The 21,681-nt window shown below is 49.8% G+C and overlaps 2 protein-coding genes across 3 annotated transcripts in view; one reads left to right on the plus strand and one right to left on the minus strand.

Annotated features, from left to right (window-relative positions):
• The window catches only part of EFTUD2 (elongation factor Tu GTP binding domain containing 2), a gene marked incomplete at its 3' end in the record, with an annotated part of 33,249 nt that extends 18,618 nt beyond the window's left edge, over nucleotides 1–14,631 (plus strand). The window contains exons 12-28 of one of the 2 annotated variants that reach the window (XM_082861378.1): nucleotides 2,697–2,760; nucleotides 3,145–3,235; nucleotides 4,692–4,827; nucleotides 5,852–5,979; nucleotides 6,877–7,070; nucleotides 8,037–8,148; nucleotides 8,559–8,699; nucleotides 9,348–9,449; nucleotides 10,636–10,718; nucleotides 11,258–11,344; nucleotides 11,560–11,686; nucleotides 11,892–11,979; nucleotides 12,579–12,697; nucleotides 12,836–12,930; nucleotides 13,393–13,546; nucleotides 13,717–13,824; nucleotides 14,156–14,631. In XM_082861378.1, coding sequence (XP_082717504.1) covers nucleotides 2,697–2,760; nucleotides 3,145–3,235; nucleotides 4,692–4,827; nucleotides 5,852–5,979; nucleotides 6,877–7,070; nucleotides 8,037–8,148; nucleotides 8,559–8,699; nucleotides 9,348–9,449; nucleotides 10,636–10,718; nucleotides 11,258–11,344; nucleotides 11,560–11,686; nucleotides 11,892–11,979; nucleotides 12,579–12,697; nucleotides 12,836–12,930; nucleotides 13,393–13,546; nucleotides 13,717–13,824; nucleotides 14,156–14,251 — 1,925 coding nt within the window. Of the gene's footprint in view, nucleotides 1–2,696; nucleotides 2,761–3,144; nucleotides 3,236–4,691; nucleotides 4,828–5,851; nucleotides 5,980–6,876; nucleotides 7,071–8,036; nucleotides 8,149–8,558; nucleotides 8,700–9,347; nucleotides 9,450–10,635; nucleotides 10,719–11,257; nucleotides 11,345–11,559; nucleotides 11,687–11,891; nucleotides 11,980–12,578; nucleotides 12,698–12,835; nucleotides 12,931–13,392; nucleotides 13,547–13,716; nucleotides 13,930–14,155 lie in introns of those variants that run through there. The other variant, XM_082861377.1, reaches the window with a different exon arrangement.
• A 37-nt stretch (nucleotides 14,632–14,668) lies between these two features.
• HIGD1B (HIG1 hypoxia inducible domain family member 1B) lies at nucleotides 14,669–16,695 on the minus strand (the record flags this gene model as incomplete). Its single annotated transcript, XM_082861413.1, has 4 exons — nucleotides 14,669–14,796; nucleotides 15,110–15,220; nucleotides 15,836–15,970; nucleotides 16,596–16,695. 4 exons carry the CDS (start codon nucleotides 16,693–16,695, stop codon nucleotides 14,693–14,695), a joined length of 450 nt encoding a protein of 149 aa, XP_082717539.1. The 3' UTR covers nucleotides 14,669–14,692.
• Nucleotides 16,696–21,681: the final 4,986 nt, after the last annotated feature.

Below are 21,681 nucleotides of genomic sequence, written 5' to 3' on the forward strand. Positions count from 1 at the left end.
TCTAAAACGTGGAAGCGTTTGCTCTGGTGAACATAATGGACCAATTGAAACTTGGTCTTTTTTAAAATACGTACATATTTACTGCATCCTTATTTAGAAAAGTGGAAAATACAGTAAAATGTGAAGGAAACAAAATTCACCCATAACCTCATTACCATAACCACTGCAAACATTCTGAGATAGTTCCTTCTTTCTCAGTTCAGTGTTTTACATAAAAGAGATCATAATATATATATATACATATAGTATAATAGCATAAGGTAAATATTCACTTAGCATTAGATCACAATAATTTGCCTATTAAAATTTATTGATAAAAATGATTTTTTGGGGCTTCCCTGGTGGCGCAGTGGTTGAGAGTCCGCCTGCCGATGCAGGGGACACGGGTTCGTGCCCCGGTCCGGGAAGATCCCGCATGCTGCGGAGCGGTTGAGCCCGTGAGCCGTGGCCGCTGAGCCTGCACGTCCAGAGCCTGTGCTCCGCAACGGGAGAGGCCACAACAGTGAGAGGCCCGCATACCGCAAAAAAAAAATGATTTTATGTAACTGTCTATTGGTCCGCTGTATAGATGTACTATAACTTATTCGCTTTCTCATCATTAGACATATATTTTGGTTGTTTCCAAATGGCCCTTTTTTAAAAAATGTGTAGATGGACAGACAGTAAATGAAATTCACCTGAACAAAGTTCCAGGTTATGTTTCTGAATGTTCTTTGTATCAACATATGAAGCAAAATCCAAGATTGTTTCTATAATTATAATGTATTGACGGTTCAGTTTCTGACTGAAAATGGCTCTGAGCCTCAGGAGAGATTATTACTCACCCTTGGAACCCACTGTTAGTTTCCGAAGAAGCCAGCTGTGAGCCCCAGCATCATTATGAAAAGCCACGTATGGACTTCTAGAAAGTCAGCACTGGAAGGACTCAGAGATCACTGAGTCATTCCCCATCGTTTTACATGTGGGAAAACTGTGCCCAGGGACACAACTTACTGATGGGGTTGGGACTAGAATCCACTTTGGTGCTTTTTTTATCACATCATCCTGCAAAATTGATACCATGTCTTCTTACTAGGAACACAAGGCATGATGAATAATCTCTGACTCCTGGGAACTTCATCCAGTGGGTAGACAGAATCCCACAGTGATGAATGACAGTGTAAGGTGGTGTAGGCTGAGTGCCTGGTGGCTGCCGTAGGCAGGTAGAGCTCCAAAGGCCCAGGGGAGGCTGCGTGAAGGAGATGGGGCTTTGACGGTGGAGTGGGGAGCCAGGATGTCCAGACTCGCTGGGCTGGGAGGGGAGGCATGGAGGCAGGTGGTGTTGGCCCACGGGCGGCTGTTCAGGAATAGTGGACTGTTCCGTCAAGGAGAAGAGTTCAAGTAAAACTACTGGGAGGCTGGGTTGGGGCCACAGTGGGGAGGGTTGGAATGCGAGGTTAAGGAATTTAGACTTTATCCTGTAGGCAGTTAGGAACTAGTAAAGATTGGGGTGGGGTGATATGTGCAAAGCTGATGGAAGATAGGCCAGAGAGGAAAGGATGAGGGAAGGGACACTTATTTAGACATTTTCGCCAATATGCAGATACAGGATTGTGATTATTGGCCGGATGTTATCTTTGAGGTTGAAAGGGGGCAGGGGGATTGGAGAGGTGTTCACTCATTCTTAGCGTAAGCATGTATTAAACGTCTGTGACGCACTAGGCCTGGTTCTTGTGAGTGCTCGGGCAGCTCACTCCAGTGATTATTACAGTGTACGTTAAGTGCAGTAATAGAGGTGTGGAAAAGAAGCAGCGGTTCACAGAGGAGAGAGGGTGAAAGTAACTAATGTGGGAAAGAAGGGGAAACGTGGTCATTAACCAAGTGGGCAACAAAGATTTTGAGCTTGGTTGTAGTGCCGATGATGGCCTCACTGAAAGGGAGCGAAGTCTGAGAGAACGTGGCTTTAGGGAAAAGGTGATGAATTTCCTCTATGGCTTCTCGAGAAGGAGATTGCAGTCTGACATCTGGGTTAGAAACATCCATGAGACAGCTGGTGATATCAGGGAGCTAACTGAATGTTAGAGGAGCTCTGGACTCAGAAGATCTTGAATTTTAAAAGCCACAATTGCTTACTTCAGTCTGATGAGGATCAGCAGTTGCAGTCAAGCTAAAAATATCAATTGGTAAAAGATGACACCACGGTTAGCTTTGGTGTTTTCTCTCCAGAGGGCTGGGTGTGTGCCTTCTAGAGGTTGAGGGCTAGTCGGAGCCTCAGCGTGGTGCTGCAGCTGGGAGGTTGCCCACACTGGCAGCGGAGTAGAGCTTCTGTGGGTCAGGAAGGAATGAAGGAACTACTAAGATCCACTGCAGGAAGGGGCGGTAACAGGTGCACACAGAGGATAGCATGTAGGCAGTTGAGCCTGTTGCATCAAAGGAAAGGATATAAACTGTATCCTTGTCCATAGCTCAGGCACAGGCTTGCTGGAGATGGAGCTACCTGAGTGCTCATTTTGGCTCCAGCATCGCCTTGTTGACTTTGGACCAGTCGTGTCCCTTGTGCCTCAGTATCCTTGTCTGCCTGCCTGGGTTGAAACAAATGTCTGGACCTTGGAGGGGAAGGTGCAAGAATTCCTCAGCTAGAAACCACTTGTGGCGCATGAAACAATTTTAAACAGTACTTTGCTAGGTAGACTATAATTGTATGGCTTCTCTTATAGGTGACATTAACTACCAGGAATTTGCTAAAAGACTCTGGGGTGACATCTACTTCAACCCCAAGACGTAAGTAGAGTGCAGGAAGTGACTCTCCAGAGGCGTGATCCATTTTCCCAGTAAGTGCAGACAGACAAAGAGTTCCTAAGATTAAAACCTACTTTTTTATTAGATGTGAACTACCATCTTTTCTCCTCTAAGTGAGCTGACTTCATGAGCTCTAACATGGTGAGAGGCCATTTCCCTTGAAGTCTCCACAGCTCAGCCCAGGCATTCATGAGCGTCATAACCTATGCCCTCTCAGGAGTCTCTGTTTGGAGATTGTATGATCTCACACATTCCTTCCCCTCAAGACTTGGCCTTGCCCAGATTCAGAAGTTAGGAAATACACCCTTGGGGTTGGTGACACTGCCTTCTCCCTCCTGGGTCTCCCATAACTCTTGATCTCTTCAGGCGAAAGTTCACCAAAAAGGCCCCAACCAGCAGCTCCCAGAGGAGCTTCGTGGAGTTTATCTTGGAGCCCCTCTATAAGATCCTCGCTCAGGTGAGTGTGTCAGGCCCCTGGCTCAGGTCTGCCCTTCTAAGCGCAAGGTGGAAGAGCTGGTGAGCTTGGTCTTCACCCTGCCCCTGAACCTGATCAGTTTTATATTAACTCAGTATGAGGGAGGTTGGTCACCAATCTTCTGGATCTAGAACACTACAGTCCTCTAAGTGCTGTTGAGATCAGAGTAAAGGGGGAAGATAGAAAAGAAAAGGCACAGCCTGGAGAAATGTACAAAGATTTTGACTATTCGAAAGAATGTGACACTTGAGAAATTATAGTTTCAGTTATGGGGATTTAACTTAGATATAATTGTTTCACGTGAACGTCCTCTAGTTTTTACTTTTATACACATATAAAAATATATTTAAAAAAAATATATATATATGTTATAGTGTTATTTATACCAGCAGGAAAAGGGGAAAAAACTGGAAATACTTGTTCATCGGTGAGAATCTGATTAAATGAATTACGGTACACCCCATAAAATGAAGTATTTTGTAGCCATTAAATGAATGGCTGTATGAGCTTGATTCTAATGACTATTCTGGGCACGTATGTATGTGATGTTTGTCAGATTGAAAAGGGTGCATCAGACGGTGGTAATGATGTAGTTAAACATGTGGGATGCTCCAAGCAACTATACGCCAATGAAAATAAATAAACAAACATGTGGGATGCTCCAAAGAAAAGAATATAACATTGCATTTGTATGAATTTGTGCTACCTAAAAGGGTAATAATGTTATACAGGAATTTTCATACATACCTTTCTCCCAAGACAGTTATACTTTATGAATGTTATGTGTTTATGCAAGTGTTTAATAAGCACTGTGCACAGTGAACACACACACATACACAAAATGTTGTGTGGCCATTCCACTGACAAAATAGTAAAACATAGCAACAAGACAAAGTACCACGATTAAAATTTATTAGTGCTGGAAAATACTTCGTATCTTGTGTGAGACCAGAATGGATTAAAGAAGAAATTTATAGAGTCCGTCTCCGTAGAGTCCTTGAGTCTGCTGAGGACGGTTTAGCTTGGCCCCATCCTGACAGCCGATGGACTGCTAGGTGACCTTTTTTGGTTCCTTCCAGTGCAGTGATCCTCTAAATCTGAGAAATCTCTAAATAGGGAAGGAAGGGTAAGGGATTTCCTGAGTGAGGTGAGATACTGCTTTTTGGACACCAGGGGGCAGTACTGACAGTCCATTTGAGAGGGCCAGGTTTATTGGCTGATGTGGGCATTTAACTGAGCTTGCTACACCCACTGTTGGTTTGAAGTGTAAGTACCAAAGATTTCCCTGAAACCAAATTGATATCCTTGCCAAGAGCTCTCCCTATAGAAGAGAACCCAGTGCAGTGACCCTTCCTCCTGCCCTTTGGCCCCCCTTGTCCTCTGTACCACCACACTGGGGCTATCATTCGAGCTAACATGGTGTCTGTTTCTGTCACAGGTCGTGGGTGATGTGGACACCAGCCTCCCGAGGACCCTGGATGAGCTCGGCATCCACCTGACCAAGGAGGAGCTGAAGCTGAACATCCGCCCCCTGCTCAGGCTGGTCTGCAAAAAATTCTTTGGCGAGTTCACAGGTAAAGAGCTCGTCGTCATCACCATTTCCTCCACGTGTATCATGGGGACCTTTTCCTCACCCCACAGTGGTGTTTGGAGATCGGAGCCTCTTTTAAGTAAACTGCAGGTCAGGATGCAGGGCACCTGGGTTTCTTCCTAGCTGCTTTGCTTAGAGGATGGTACCAAGAATTCTATCTTGGGAAAACAAAAGCAATTAGATTTCCCTACCAGGAGGAACATGCAAGTAAAGGGGATGGGGAAGCAGATTCTGAGGTTCTGGTATTTTTGCCAGAGGGCAGTCAGGAAGGTGGACTCGTGGGTGTGGTAAAATAGTGGGGAAAGCCCCCGGCTGGGACTTGGGAGATGGGTTATGACCCCAATCTCTCTTCCCCAAGCTTCTCTTTCTTGTATTTTAGTCACGCAGAAGGCAGGTGCTGTAGTAAAACAAGCCCCAGACTGGTTGGGAAAAGACCTGAGTCTTAATCCTACTCTGGCCCCGTCCCATGGGGTGATCCCAGGCCAGCCACTCAATCCTTTTGTCACTCTAATTTCTCATCTGCAAAATAAGGGAGGTGGGAAAGGTGATGGCTAAGGGCCCTCTCAGCAACCTCTTGATTCCGAGTCTGGTAGGAATTAGGTATCTGAATCCCTAAAGCGCATAATTTTAATGGTTCATTCTGGGCTGGTCATCATTCTGACGTAGGAGACCCCAACTAAAAGCAGACATGCTAGGCACCTCAAGGTGCCAGTGCAGGTTCTCGCTTGTGTGGCTTATTGGCTGAAGTTTTTGTCACCTGAGTTCCAAGGAACCCCTTAGACCTGCTTCTTGCTCTTCCCTGGCATCAGTGTGATTCCAAATCTCTTAGCAGCATATGCCCAGGAAACAGGGTATCACTTCTGCCTAGAATCATAGGACCATAGCTTTTAGAGCTGAAAAGCAGTCCCCTCACTGTTAGTTTTCTGACCATCATGAGTGGATCAGAACTCCCCACTTCCTTCCCCCATGAGAGTGTATAGTAATGGCTTTCTCTTCTCCCTCCACAGGCTTTGTGGACATGTGTGTGCAGCATATCCCCTCTCCAAAGGTGGGCGCCAAGCCTAAGATCGAGCACACCTACACCGGAGGTGTGGATTCCGACCTCGGGGAGGCCATGAGCGACTGTGACCCTGATGTAAGGGAACGTGGCCCCCCGGTTCTCTGATTTCCGTCCCCTACTGTATGGGGAATACTGTTTTCCAGTCACAGGAGTAATGCCTTCTTTTCCATCCTTACATGGCCTTCCCAATGGGCGTAGTCAGAATGACCTGAATTCAAAGCCCGATGTTACCACTAATGCTGGTGTGATCTTGAGAACACTGTTTAGGCTTTCTGAGTCTAAGGGTCTTGGTCTATAAAGAGATGATAATAATTTGTATGTGGTAGTTATGAGAAGTAAGTAAGATTAAGCAAGTGTCACGGTTGTGTTTAGCGTGGTGCCTGACAGGTAGTAAAGATTCAACGAATGATAACTGATCTTGTCAGTCCTGGCTTAATTTTTGATTGATTGATTGCCGCATAGCACACGGGATCTTAGTTCCCTGACCAGGGATTGAACCCGTGCCCTGTGAAGTGGAAGTGCGGAGTCTTCCACTGGACTGCCAGGAAAGTCCCAGTCCTGGCTTTTAAAAAAACCTTTCCTAGTCATTCCTTAGGCAATCTAGTTTCTTGGCATAAACGTTACAGCCAGTCGAGAATTGTGAGTTACTTCTTTGGAGGAAATTTGGGGCAAGTTAGTCTTATAATCTTGCAAGTTAAAAGTGCCATTCTACCATCCTAAACCTGCTTCTCTTTCCCAGTGTCCTCATCCCCCCCAAGAAAAAGGAAGATTTATTTTGCTATGCCTGTGACATCTATTAACTAAGCAGGGGTGGGCCTTGGTTGGAATTTTCCCAGGAGATTGCCACATCTTCTTCTTGGTCTGGGCTGCCTTCTCGTGGAGCTCACGTCATTGCTAACAAGGAAGGTGGAGACAGTGGTGCTTACGCAGAGAGTCTATGTGGTTGAGGCTGCACCCTGTCCCCACCTCCAGGGTCCCCTGATGTGCCACACTACCAAGATGTACAGCACAGACGATGGGGTTCAGTTTCATGCCTTCGGCCGGGTGCTAAGTGGCACCATCCATGCTGGGCAGCCTGTGAAGGTACTGGGAGAGAACTACACCCTGGAGGATGAGGAAGACTCCCAGATATGCACCGTGGGCCGCCTTTGGATCTCCGTGGCCAGGTACTGCCAACCAGGGCCCCTAGGGGCATGCCTGGGCCTCTGCACTGGAACTGCCCCAGCGAGCTGAAAGGGGTGGTCCTCCTTGGAAACACAGTAGCTGCCTGGCCCTATCTTACCCCCCTATGATGGGGGTAAGATGGACACTCCTTCAGCAGATGTGTTGACTTCTGGTTCTTACTGTCCAAGGTTGCTAGGGTCACAAGGCAGCTACTGTTGAGATAATGCCAAGGGCCCTGCCTTTGCCTTTTGGATGGTTTGTATAAACTTGTAGCAGGATTTCCATGTTCACTCATCTTAATCTTGTCTTCCTCTTCTGTGTTCTTTAAATCATAACCTTTATGTTTCTCCCAAAGAAATTATTTCCCAAACTCCACTGACTATTTTTTGACTAAGATAAAGACTTTGCTGGATCTCTTGTAGCATCCCAGTCTGCAGAATTAAACTTCGCTTGCGTGTCTGGGCTGCTCGTCAGTTCCTCAGTTTGGCGTTTTAGCTAGAAAGCCGAACCGAGGCTGTCCTGTTCCTAGGGTGGCTGCTGCACCTTGCCAACAGCCCCTTTTCCCTCCAAGTTCACCCCATTCTCTAGAAGGCAGAAGAAAATTGAAGAGCTAGGAGAGTTGCAGTATCTTCTGTGCTGCTTTTGGCAACTCCTTACATTCTACCCCTTGGGCAGTGGTTTGCTTACTACCAACATCTAACTGGAATTAGATTTGCCTGTTCTGTCCTCATGTTATACCTTGCATTTTTCTTTGATGGCATGTATCAGTTTGTAACCACGTATATGTGTGGCCATATGATTGATTGTTTATCGCATCCCTCCCCTGCTAGAATGTATCTGTTTTACTCACCCTGCTCCTGGCTCAGTGCCTGGCACAGAGCGGGTGCTCAGTAAATTTTTATGGAATGAATAACTACTCTGGAATACTCTGCCCAAGTTCCATTGCTGCTTATTGGATGCTGCTCCAGGTACCACATCGAAGTGAACCGTGTTCCTGCTGGCAACTGGGTTCTGATTGAAGGTGTCGATCAACCAATTGTGAAGACCGCGACCATAACTGAACCCCGAGGCAATGAGGAGGTAGAGTTTTGGAAGAGGCAACTAGATTGGCTTAAGCTAGAGGGTGACAAGGAGCCGCAGCACACGTGAGCAAGAAGCAGCAGAACACGCAGGGGGTGAACCTGGAGTCACTGCTGCTTCCTGCTGCCAGGCCTCAGCATGGGCTCAGCCTTCCAGATCTGACCCTGCTGGATTCTCCTTGTACTGAATGCTAGGAATTAGAAGGGATCCTTTTATTCTTTCCCTCCTCTTTTTGTTCTGCCAACATATGTGGGAATAAATGGCCCTTCAGGTTGCCTCCAAGCAGCGCCCTGGCTCCAGGTGGGGGGGATAGTCCGCTCCCCAGCAGGTCCTCAGCTTCTCCCTGACCTCTGCACTGTCTGTGCCTGCTCAGGGCAGGTGTCCTCACTGCTCTGCATTTTGGGTCTCAGGCTCAGATTTTCCGGCCCTTGAAGTTCAACACCACATCTGTTATCAAGATTGCTGTGGAGCCAGTCAACCCCTCTGAGCTGCCCAAGATGCTGGACGGCCTCCGCAAGGTCAACAAGAGCTATCCGTCCCTCACCACCAAGGTAGGCCCGAGGCAGCAGTCGCTGCCGAGCCCTGTGTGCCCAGGCTGAGGAGTCTTTGCTTGTGCCGCACTCTGCTTCCTGTCCATCGGGTGGCTCTGACCTGCTACTTCTGGCAGCCTACATCAGGGACTGGTCCCTGTCTGTTAATTGTCATTTGAAGGCAGTACAAGACCTCTGTTTGTGTGTATGGGCCTGTATGCACGTGTGTGCATCTTACACAAGCGTCTTTAGATAGGAAAGGTGATTCCTGGAAAGTACACTTTGAATTGATTTTCCAGAAAACACAGGGAAAAGTGAGTCACTCTGAGCCTGCCAGCATAGCTTTCTGAGGAGTTGGCCAGGGCTACAGGGTCAGCTTATATCCACAGACAGAGCAGGGTTTTCCCTAAATGGCTAAGATGTTAATTCAGTCCGTGACCTCACACCCAGTAGCACTGTGCTCAGTGGTCCGGGTGTCTTGAGGACTGACTCATAGGTCACTGCTCCCCACTGATCCTTCCTGAAGAGGCTGGAACCAACACTGACAAGTGGCTTTTCTGATAGTGGGCTTGGGCACCTCTTCCTGGGTTCTAGCCTTGATGCTGTCTCTGTCTGTGTTGCTGCCACAAGAGAGTCCAGGCTGTGACCACCAGGGTCCTTGTGTTTCAGGTGGAAGAATCTGGTGAGCACGTGATCCTGGGTACTGGGGAGCTCTACCTGGACTGTGTGATGCACGATCTGCGGAAGATGTACTCGGAGATAGACATCAAGGTAAAGCAGCCGCTCCTTTCTTTGGCGCCTGCTTGGCCAGGAGCTTGGCTCACAGCTCCAGGCTGATTTTACAAGCAGCCAAACCCTTGAGTCCCCAGGAAGGCCCAAGGGGAGCAGGGTGGTCCAGGGGAGGAGATCTGCATGGGAAAAGCATGACCTGTTGCTCCCTGTGTGGGAAGGATTGGAAATCCGGTTTGCCTCCTTCGGTGGGGATTATTCTCAGTGTCAGACGTTCAGAGTCAAGCCTCCCAAGCCAAAGTTATTCTTGATCTTTTGTTAAGAAAATGGTTGCACAGCTAAGCCATCTGTGGTGATTAGGGCCCAGAGTGGATGGTTTCGAGGAGAGCGTGGGGACTGGCTCTTCTGGACTTGTGGTGAGGTCTCAATGTAGCCCCTCAGTTAAACTGCCCGTCGCACAGCCTTGGTCTCAGTGGACAGACACATTTTCTCCAGGGCCGTGGGTGGTGGTCGTGGGGGTGAGTGCCCTCAAGTGCCCCTCGTAGCCCAGGGCTGGTGCCGTAGAAGACGCTGCGTTTTTCCGGGAGTGGGCTGTGTGGGGGCTGCTGGGAGGAGCTGTGCCGCCCGAGGTCGTGGGCTGAGGATGGAACAGGCGCTCGCCAGTCAGTCTGTCGAGGCAGAGCTCTGACAGACCCACGGTGTTCAGTGAATGCTGGTGGGACGGCTATATGGTTGTTGGAAGATACCTTGGGAGACTATAATTTAGGCCTTAAACTGATCTCCACTTACTCTCGGCTCAGGAATATAAATTGTGCACTACACTAAGTTTGCCAGGCTTCTTAGTTTAGGTGCAGACTTTTAGCCTCAGGCTGCTGTGGTACTTGTCACTAACACTGATTAAGACGGGGGTTCTCTGGGCTTCCCTGGTGGCGCAGTGGTTGAGAGTCCGCCTGCCGATGCAGGGGACACGGGTTTGTGCCCCAGTCCAGGAAGATCCCACATGCCGCGGAGCGGCTGGGCCCGTGAGCCATGGCCGCTGAGCCTGCGCGTCCGGAGCCTGTGCTCCGCAACGGGAGAGGCCACAGCAGTGAGAGGCCCGCGTACCGCAAAAAAAAAAAAGACAGGGGTTCTTGCAGAGGTAGCGTCAGGGGAACCTTGGAATCCCCTCTGGCAGAAGGTTGTCCTCCCAACAGTTAGACCTTGCCTAACAGTTTACTTTGTTTCTCAGGTGGCTGACCCCGTTGTCACGTTTTGTGAGACGGTCGTGGAAACATCCTCCCTCAAGTGCTTTGCTGAAACTCCCAATAAGAAGTAAGCTGGGGGTCACAGTGACCCTGGGACTTACAGGGGTCGCTTTCCCCTGCCCCCAGCTCTACCCCAATCACCAATAGAGGCCCCTAAGTCTAGGGATGAGGGTGCTTAGGACACCTGAGCTTTACCCCAGCCCTCTCATTATGCCTTTGGACATGATGCTGTGGAATTCTTTGCCTTAGCTACTCCCAGTGGTTTCGTAATTGCCACTTTTTCTCTCTGTATAACATGACCATCTTAAAATTTTCCCTAGCAGCAACTCTACTGTTTCACCGTTTAATAACTAACACTGTTTAAAGCTTTTTTAAAAAATGCCCCAAATTTTACTTTTTTAAAGAGTGATAGATTCAAATGTAAGAAGATGAGCCCTTTTTGCTCTACTCTGCTCCTGTGGCTTTCACTGATGTCACTGCCTTAGCTCTTTCCTGTGTCACCCTTTCTTAGGAACAACCCTTCTGACCCTGCTCAGAACCCACTTCCTTTCTGACTGGAGGGTCAACGTGCTGACCCTCCTCATTACCCGTTTCCTTTCTGACTAGGAACAAGATCACCATGATTGCCGAGCCTCTTGAGAAGGGGCTCGCTGAGGACATAGAGAACGAGGTGGTCCAGATCACGTGGAACAGGTGAGAGTGTGGCTCTGATTCCAGGGCCGAACAGCTTACCTGATGAGTCTCTAGCACGACACATCCCTCCCTCTAGGAATTGATTTTTGTCTCCACTGTCCTGGCACAGTGTAGGTGGGCTGAGGCGACTGTCATCCAGAAAAGCAGGATCTGTGGCCTCAGGAACGGGCAAGCATGGAGCTGTCTGACATGACCATTTTCTCCTCCTCCTCCAGGAAGAAGCTGGGAGAGTTCTTCCAGACCAAGTACGATTGGGATCTGCTGGCTGCCCGTTCCATCTGGGCTTTTGGCCCTGATGCCACCGGCCCCAACATCCTGGTGGATGATACCCTGCCCTCTGAGGTACAGAAGAACTAAGGGAAGCCCTGCGGCCTTCTCTTAGCTCTTGAGTGGAAGAAACTACAAAGTGTTCTTATTTTTCCCAAAAGTATTTTGTATCTTCTGGTGAAGAAGAGTATTGTTTTACTGGTGTACCTACCTCCTTCTCCCTCTAAACTCTTCGGCTGTTGCCAGGGTCACTGCTAAGGGGCCCTCGTGTTTTGTGCAGGTGGACAAGGCTCTTCTCGGCTCGGTGAAGGACAGCATCGTTCAAGGTTTCCAGTGGGGAACCAGGGAGGGGCCCCTCTGTGATGAGTGTAAGTCCACCAGCGCCTCTAGGGTCCTTGCATCTGGGTGTATGAGGTGGGATGGGCTCATCTTTGGGACCCAGCAGAAGCAGCAGCTTGGGGCCCACAGGGCCTTCCCATGTCCTGGGCCAGCTTCCTCCCTTCTCCTTCCCTATTCTGGTGCTACTGCTTGGTACATCTTAGAAATGGAAGTCACGTCTAGATTGACATTTGCTCCTCATTTCTGGAATGTGTTTCAGGAAGAGTATCGGGGGGATGGGATTGGAGTGGTTTATAGACCAGAACTGGACTTAGTAGGGACAAATGTACAATTCCTAGAACTTATTCTACATCCCAAAATAATTAAATATCTGGAAAAGAAACACATAAACTTCTAGGGACACGTTATGCTGTCTGAACGTGGCCTGAAACCAACTCTGAGAACATATGCTTACCTTCACACCTCCGCATATGCTATTAGAACGCGCATCTGCAGGCTGATTCTGTACCATATCTTTCATGGCTACAAGATAGCTGCAGTGCTGCAGGAGGCTCCCTGCTGCTCTGCCCGTGCGCCCTTGACTAGCACCAGAAGCACTCAGCGGTCAGCTCCCCCTTCTCCTTTCCAGTGATTCGAAATGTCAAGTTTAAGATCCTGGATGCAGTCGTTGCCCAGGAGCCCCTGCACCGGGGTGGGGGCCAAATCATCCCCACGGCCAGAAGAGTTGTCTACTCTGCCTTCCTCATGGTGAGCGAGTAGGGCTGTCCTGCTGCAGGGCATTAAGTGGGGCCTTGAGGCTGCTGTCCCCCAGCCTTCTCTTTACCCGGGTTCTTGGTCCTCAGCCTTCCCCAAGCTGAGGAACCCTTCCTTCTGGCTCTCTTGCAGGCCACCCCTCGTCTGATGGAGCCCTACTACTTCGTAGAGGTTCAGGCCCCCGCAGATTGTGTTTCTGCTGTTTATACTGTCCTGGCCAGGCGCAGGTGAGCCGCCCAGGCACGTAAGGGAGGGGGCAGCGAGCAAGCCGCCCAGCAAGAGGGAACCTCGCTGTGGAGGAGGAGGGACTGGACCCCACACTCTCCACTTCTGAAACCAAGGTTTTTAGAAGGAAGTAGGGAAGGAATGAGGCAATCCCCAGCTTTACCACAGATTATAATTTGAGATTTCTCCTTGGGCTCCCCCCTCAGAGAGCTCCTGCGGCAAGTATTCCTTGGGTGTGTCAGTGGTGGGAATGTCTACAGGTCCTTGTCTCATCAGTGTTGCGCTGTTGCCCAGAGGTTGCTGCCCCTTTGACTTCCACAGGGAACTATGCCAAGAGCCGTTTCTGCCCTCCGTAGCGCACTTGTGGCTATTCTTTCTTTGATGGTCAACATTTGGGGGTACACTACTTCTCTGCTTTTGGCCTCTTCAGGACTAGGGACTCAGCCTTTGTTTTTCTGTCTCAGGGGGCACGTGACTCAGGATGCACCCATCCCAGGCTCCCCTCTCTACACCATCAAAGCTTTCATCCCCGCCATCGACTCTTTTGGCTTTGAGACCGATCTGCGGACTCACACGCAGGGGCAGGCCTTTTCCTTGTCTGTCTTCCACCATTGGCAGGTAAGGAAACACGCAGGCTGGTCCCCACCTCTGCAGGGCCATCCCCTCTGAGCTGTTCCTCTCCAGGCCCCAAGGGGGATCGCCAGCATCCTAGATAAGGGCCCTGCTTCTAGGCCGGATGCTCTGGGAGGTCGGCCTGGACCATCTGATGAAACCACTTTGCCTTTCAGATTGTACCCGGTGATCCTCTGGACAAGAGCATTGTCATCCGTCCCTTGGAGCCGCAGCCAGCGCCCCACCTGGCCCGAGAATTCATGATCAAAACCCGTCGTAGGAAGGTACGTGTCCCTCAGACCCACGGCCTTCCCTCCACCCACAAGGGTCTTGCCAGGAGTTGGATCTCTCTTCATTTCTTGCTTTTGGAGCCTTCTCCCAAAGACTGAAAGCATTTCACAGCACAGCGTGGAGAGTCACGATCTGTATAGGCTTCAGGCGATCAGACCCGGGGCCGCGTGCCTGGGAAGGGAGCGCCTTCCCCTGCCCTGGGACAGTACCCTAGAGGCAGGGCTCCCGAAGCAGCTCAGCTGACACTTGGCCCCCGCCCGCTCCCCGCACTCAAGCACAGCTCGGTCACGCAGGGCTCATCCTTGCATTTGCCCCACTCTGCAGGGCCTGAGTGAAGACGTCAGCATCAGCAAGTTCTTCGATGATCCTATGTTGCTGGAGCTCGCCAAGCAGGATGTTGTGCTCAATTACCCCATGTGAGCGCCCGGACACCTGGCAGCTCCTCCTGCCTGCGCGGGGCTGCATCCTGGACTTCGGAGCTAGGACCTGGTGGGGCTCGGACTCCGTGCTGTCAGAGCGTGTCTGGGACTGCTGTGGCCGCCCTTAACAAGCCCAGAGCCTCCAAGCCTCCAACCCAGACGGAGGAGCATTTGGCTTCCTGGTTCCTCCTGTGGCTTCTGCCTGGCTCCATTCCCAGAGAACAGAGAGGAGCTTGGGCCCAGGGAACGAGAAGGGGATGGAAGTGTTGAAGCCCAAGGGGGCCCTGTCCTCAGGATTTACGTGGATTTTTATTTTATTTTATTTTTTTTGTATAACAGTTTGACCTTAGACATGGTTTATAAACGAACAGAACATTCTGACCTCTGCCTTGCTCCGTTCTTTTCATCCCTACCGCTCCGCCCCCTTCCCTCCAGCACAGGCTCATCCTGGCACTTGGGTTCTGGATCTGTGTTGTCTCCCACGAGGCCGCACGGACTCTGCTCCCAGCTGCAGCCTTCTTCCTGCCTGGTCCCCAGGGAGGCGGCCTGTGGGGGGAGGAACGCCTGCCTCTTCACTCAGTGTTCCCATGAGCACTGGGGCCTCTTTACTGTCCCCAGCTCCCATTCCTGGTGGATGGCACCTGAGGGGGCTTGGGAGTTGTTGGGTCTCTGGGATCAGAGGGCTGCACCTCCTCCCCTGGCCCTGAGGATTCTCCTTGCCCTGGAGCTGGTGCCAGAACTCCGATTTCCAGCCCTTGGCTCTAAGTCCTCCTACCAGCCACTACCAGTCCCTTACTCTGCTCTCGTCTACATGAAGAAGAGACTTGATTTGCCTCAAACTCCTTTATCAGGTGCATACCAGGGGTTGATCGAAGAGGTCTGACTGCCCCAGGCCTGCAGGAGTCCCACTTCTCCCCAGCATCCTGCGTGGTTCTCTTGACGTAGTCTCTGTACATCGTGTACTCAGCACCTGTGTGAGGGAGAAGGGAAAAGGCCCCATGACATCGCACCCTCCACCCATCCTCTGGCTCTCTCAGGTGTCCCAGAGTCCTGGGGGTCCAACACTAGCTGTCCCCTTGAGAGTCCAGCTTTGCTGCTTATTTTCCGCCCTAGGTCACAACAGCTGCTAACACCCCATTTAACACTTGACAAAGTACTTTCATGTATATTATCTGTCTGAGAAACCTCACGGCAGTACGTGAGGGAGGCAAGCTGGGGTGGTTATCATCATGTCGCACGTGGGGAAACTGTGAGAGAGATTTGTCCACTGTCGCACAGCTAGTAAGCAGCTGTCTGCCTTTTGATCCAGAGAGGAAAAGAAATTCAGCATGGGTTCTGCTGCATGGTTTTTCTCATTTCTAGGACAAACTCACGAAACAGACTGTGCATCTTCCCCTGGAACACAGGAAATTAAACAGGGAGCCCTGAAACTGTCTCGGTATGAGGGCCTCACCAAGGACTTGCTGTGGAGCCTGGTATAGGGAACAGGGACTGAACTCATGGTCCCTTAACTGTCAGGACTCACAGCCGGATTTTGCCTAATCAGTTTTGCCCTCATTCTCCCATGACCCCACCAGCTACTTACCCAGCATGATCACACCCACAGCACAGGCCTGTGCTGCCACTCGGGTGTGAATCAGGTGTGTGGACATCTTGGTGGAACCACGAGGCTTCAGCCGGTAAATCCTGTATGCTGCCACCACCACGCAGCCTCCTAAGCCTACGTAGGCAGAGAACGTGACCCCTTGGACCTCAGTCACCAAGTACGTCGCTCTCCTGGTGAAGAGACCCCTCACTAGGCAGGCTGGGCACCTGGATAATCAGCTGCCTTCCTGCTGCTGCTTTGGGGCTGGCAGTGGGGTGAGGAGAGGCTATCATTAGAACACTGAGTTGTTTCTTCTCAAAGATATTTACAAAGTGCTTCCCTCCAATGACTCCCCTCCTCCCTGTACAAATAGCCCATCATCGTGACTCTCCCACCCCGCTTAGCTCTTCTCCAACTGCTGCCGGCCCCCACAGCTGTTCTCACCTCCCAGGGCCGGGGGAAGGGAGCCCTGGGGGACCCCAAACTGCTCTGCCCATCCTGAGGCTGGTGTTGGTATCCCATGCGCTTGGTTGGCTGCCACCTCCAGCCATCCAGCCATCCAGACTCCTTCGTTTCGTCGTCAGGATGTGTCCCTTAGTCCCTCGGCACCTTTGCTGTTGGCTCACTTCTCTTCTAGCTGTTGATTATTTGATGGGTAGGACCACTTGAGTTCTGTGCTTCATTCTTTGAAAAGACTAGGAGACATGCTCTCTGAGAGAAGGCCCCCTCTTCGCCTCCCATTCCTTCGTCTCCCACTCACCTATAGGCACCAGCAGAGACTCCCTGGTCTTCCTCAGGAACTTCTCAGACATGCTGTCCTCACCCTCAGGTGGTGCCCACCAGCCTTTGTTAGCAGACATGATCCTGCCCCCAGATGTTAGCAGCTGGGGCTCCTAGGCTTCAAACCAGTCCTAGAAGGAGGCAGGAAGAACTCCAATTCCCAGTCAATGGTGGGAGGGAAGAAGTGGACTGCTGAGACCTCTCTTACCATGCCCAACACAGACACTACTTAAAAAGATGTCCTGGGTGTCCTGTCTCAGACGGCTGGAGCCATTTCTCGGTCTCTTCCTCCCAACATCTGCCTCTTGTCCAGATCATTCCAGCTTCACTGTTTTCTCTGCCTCCCCCTCTACCATCTGTGTCCCTACGGGTGTGATCCTTGGGCCAAGAAAAGCAGCTGGAAAAATCCACAGATGAGGGTGGGAGGAACAGGCCTTTAACCTTGGGTCCCCCACTGGCCTTGAGTCTGTGATGGTTGTCCCTGATGGAGCTGCAGAGGAAGATCTGGCCCCAGGCAGCCAGAGCCATCCCAGTGTTACAGCACCGGTTACCGAATCACCAGAGCCAGAGATTGAAACGATTAGGCATGGATCTGTGTATAATTTTTTGTGTAGATTTTGGATGTTAAGGCTAATGGAACAAATTCTGGTCCCTGAGCTGTTCCCCTGTCTCTAAGTCCATCTCTTGACAGGTTCTTTGCAGGTACAAACCCCCTGCCTTATCCCTGCGCTGGAACCCCTATGGCTCTAATTGCTAACCCTGTAAATGTCTGCTCTGATCAAAAACTAGATGGAGTCCCAGAGTCCTGGTCCTTAGACCAGGGGTTCTGCCTGCCCTGCCGGTTGCCTTCTAAGTCTAACCACGAGACAAAGTCCCTGCTTGAGGCGACTTCTATTCCTAGTTGCCTCTCCTCTCCTGGAGGAGCAAAGACTGCTGGCCCCACAGGTCCTCAGCACGCCGGTGCTTACCCTAGGAGACGGCTAGAAAGTGGAGTGCAAGCAGCCCAGCCAGGGCTCAGCGTCTGCTGTTTTGAATCGGCCAAGAGCTGATGATGGAGCTGCAACTATAGGGGCAGGGAAGCAGTGTCTGGCTTTATGGAGACTTTGAAGTCAGGAATGGAGAGGGGAGGAGATAGGACAGGGCATCAATCTTAACCCCCCATCTGCTGAGTTCCAGGCTGGAGCTCCAAGCACTGGAAAGTAATGAAAGATCAGATGGAGGGGAGCCCTTACCTCAATTCAGTCTTTTCATTCCTCTGGACGTAAGTGGCTGGATCAGAGACGGGCTTGATTTGGAGAACTGAGATGGGAATATACAGGCAAGGATGGGTAGAGATCCTGGGTTCTCCCGCAAGTTGTACTGCCTTAATTGTGCCTTAATTGTGAGAGACGGGCTGTCTGGTCTTGGTCTTGATCCCTCCAAGGATGTTTTCTGGGCCAAAGAGATTTGTCCAGGAGTTTGAAACAACTGGGACTGCCCTCACATCTCCAGACCCCTTCATACTGCCTGTGGGGTGATGCTCGCTTGGGATACAGAGATGACAACGACCGGCATTAGCACCTATTCTATTTCGAGTATTTATATTTCAGACCTTTCCACTATTCTACACAGTAAGTAGCAGCTTGTTCATAGACCAGGAACTGAGCTTCTGAGAGGCTAAATGAATTATCCACGAGTACACAGCTAGTAAATGGCAGTGTCACGATCTGAACCTAGGTCTGGCTGGCTCCAAAGTAGCTTCTTGCTAAGAAATGGAGAAAGATCGGATGCACTGTGGAGAGTCCCACTCCATCCCATGCCTTTGTTCCTCTCCTAGCCCGTGTGTCTGTCCTAAAGGGGCTTTTCAGCACTGGAAATGTGTCCAGCAGCTGATGTCTTTCTTTTCTCTCCCGAGCCCTCACTGCTTCAGGGAGAGACCCAGGGTCACAGCATCTCCCCAGGGCCTCCGCATATCCCCAGCGTCCATGGGAACTCTCCTCCCAGTCATTCACACACACTCCTGTGTTGCCTCTCCTGGTCCCAGCAGTGGCCTGAATTCTCCAGAGATCAATGCTCTAGGCCACAAGTGGGAGGATGGAAATGTCCGGATGAGACAGTGCAAGAATCAGGACCAACTCCAAGCCCTTTAGAGAATGGAGGCCAAGCTATGGAGAGCGAAGTTCAACTTCTCCCTGTTGAGATGATGTCGATGCTCCCACAGCATCTCAGCCCAGAACCAAGAAAATAATAGTTGCTATGATCTTCTGAGCACCTGTGAGCCTAGAAATGTGCTAATTGCTTTAAGTAGGTTATTTTATTTAATCCTCACAACTATTATTCTATTAGGTATGTGGTAGGTACTATTATTTTTATTCCTATTTCAAAGATGAAAAACTGAGGCTTGAGTTAAACATCTTGCTCAAGGTCACAGAAAGTGACAGAGAAAAAAGGACCATATTTCTAACCATTCCTAAAGTCAAAGCTCACTACTCTGGACTAACAGGAGAATGACTGTAAAGTGGGGGGAAAGTCTTTAAATAGAAGAAACAAAATTGCTTTTTATTTCAAGGACCTCTGAGAACACACAGTAATTAAAACTTCAAGGACCAGATTTCGGTAGAGTCCTGTTTTAGTAAACAGATAAGATAAAATTATGATAACACTTTTGTTTAATATGCCAAGTCTTTAATAATTACTTTGATTTAAGCCTTTCTACATTAGTAATTTGCTTTAATAAACCTCTTCCAGATCAGGTCACACTAATAGAAATTCTATTAGAGGGGTCTAATTGAATGATGCAGACAGACTTAATGGATCCGGAGTGCAGGCCAGAGTCAGACGGGGGGTCAGCTGCTTGACCAACCACTCTCTGAATACTTGGACTTATGCCACTCAACCTCTTTTGAGTGTGTGTCATCATCTGTAAAATGGAGGTAGCATCTACCTATAGGATCGTTGTAAGGGTTAAATAAGATGATTGTTAGAATTCCCCTGCACACTGCCTGCTTCTCTTCCTCCAGAATGAGCAAGTGGCAGGGATGGGTAACAGGCTGGGGGAGAAGTGGAAAGTCCCTGACAACAGATGGGAAGGTTCTCATGTTCTGGGTGGTCCTGAATTCAGTACACTCTCATCCCTCTCCAACCCCACCTCCTCCTTGTTGGAGGGGCTTCCCTGCCTAACTGGAAGCTTCAGCCTTGTTCTCCTTATTGTGTGGGGGGAAGGGAATGGGGAGGGGAGGGGGACTTGGACTTGAGGCTGTACACAATCTAAGACACAGCTGTGCTATATATAGCCTGAGGGAGCTGAGTGACAAGAGGGGGGAGGTGAGGGACGCGCAGCTTTTGCCTTGAGCTAAGGAGTGCTGTGAGTGAGGGGATGATGATGAAGGAACTGGACAAGGAACAGAGGATGCTCTGAGTTGGGGTTGGAATGGGAAGGACCCAGGCTGAAGGGCTGGGGTAATCACAGGGGAGAAAACATTGGGCCATATAGTAGTATCTGGGGGACTTGAGGGGCAAAGAGGGGGTAGCAGGAACAGGCAGAGGCAGTGGAAGTTTCCAGATGATGTGGCTAGGCTGAGGCAGCCTCTAGAGGGTGCCTGGGGTGGGGAGGGTGGGACACCCCCTCTCCTTCTAAAAACAGGCACTGGGTTCCGAGGACCTCGCAGTATTTGTCCAAGGACAGCCTCAAGAGCCACAGGCTTGGGCCAGGACAGTGCCTTTGGTACCCACTAATCATTCTGGAGGGACTGCTCCCATATTTTTAAAGATTCTAAGAGGTGTGGATAATAATAGCAATTTGGAAGGCTGAATCAGACTGTAGCGATGCTGACACAGAATCATGTCTTGTGAAGGAATAATTCTGAGCTGCAGAAGACACCAGTATAGACCCCTGTACTAACAAATGGTTGCTCCAGAGGAGTTGAAATGTTTTGCTGAAGTTCTTGTGTTGGGTGTTTTTGAATACCCAAATTACCCAAAGTGCACTATGGGAGGGAACTAATGTCTTGAGAGCCTACAAGATTTAGGGTACTTCATATATTTAATCTTCACAACAGCCCCAACTGGTAGATATCATTATCCCCATTTTATAGATGAGGAAACCGAGGCTGAGAGAGGTTAAGTAACAGCCATATCACACAGCAGGTAAATGGCTGCACTACCCAGACAATGATGATAACCACTACAGGGAATTCCCTGGTGGTCCAGTGGTTAGGACTCCGTGCTCTCACTGCCAAGGGCCTGGGGTCGATCCCTGGTCGGGGAACTAAGATCCTGCATGCTGCATGGTGCGGCCAAAAAAAAGAAAAAGAAAAAAATGATAACCACTATAGACCACTTTACAATGAAAAATTAACATATGACAATGTGATTTCCTGTACATTTCATCACATTCTCACACCATCTTAGAAATACACATAAATGAAAGCACACAGCTGGGCAGAGCAGACCTCTGAACCCAGGGCTTCCAGACACTCGAGGACTGCACACCCACCGCACTGCCTCTCACCAAGGCAGGGTAGGTCCTGAGCCAGCGCACTGTGTGTTTTTTTTTTTTTAATTTTTATTGGTGTATGGTTGCTTTACAATGTTGTGTTAGTTTCTACCGTACGGCAAAGTGAATCAGCTATAAGTATACACATATCCCCTCTTTTTTGGATTTCCTTCACATTTAGGTCACCAGAGCACTGAGTAGAGTTCCCTGTGCTCCACAGTAGGTTCTCATTAGTTATCTATTTTATACATAGTATCAATAGTGTATATATGTCAGTCCCAGTCTCCCAATTCATCCCTCCCCCCCACTGTGTTCTGAGCGTGTCCAAAAGTCCTTGTTTGTGGGTGATACCAGAGGAGGTCTCTTCAACTCCCATACCCTTTTCCCCACCCCTAATTCCTGAGCATACTTGACCTACCCTTCATTTGCAAGTAAATTGACCTTAACTTGAAATCCAGCATTAACTACACAAGAAACAGCTAGCTGGGCTCTGGGAAACACTGGGGGGAGTCATCTTACTGTTCCTTCTATACTACTTGCATTACCTATTCCAAAAAATCTGCTTCAAACAACATCCCTGTGGCAGGGAGGA

Source organism: Leucopleurus acutus, assembly GCF_964270905.1.
Source record: "Leucopleurus acutus genome assembly, chromosome: 19".
Taxonomy (NCBI): domain Eukaryota; kingdom Metazoa; phylum Chordata; class Mammalia; order Artiodactyla; family Delphinidae; genus Leucopleurus; species Leucopleurus acutus.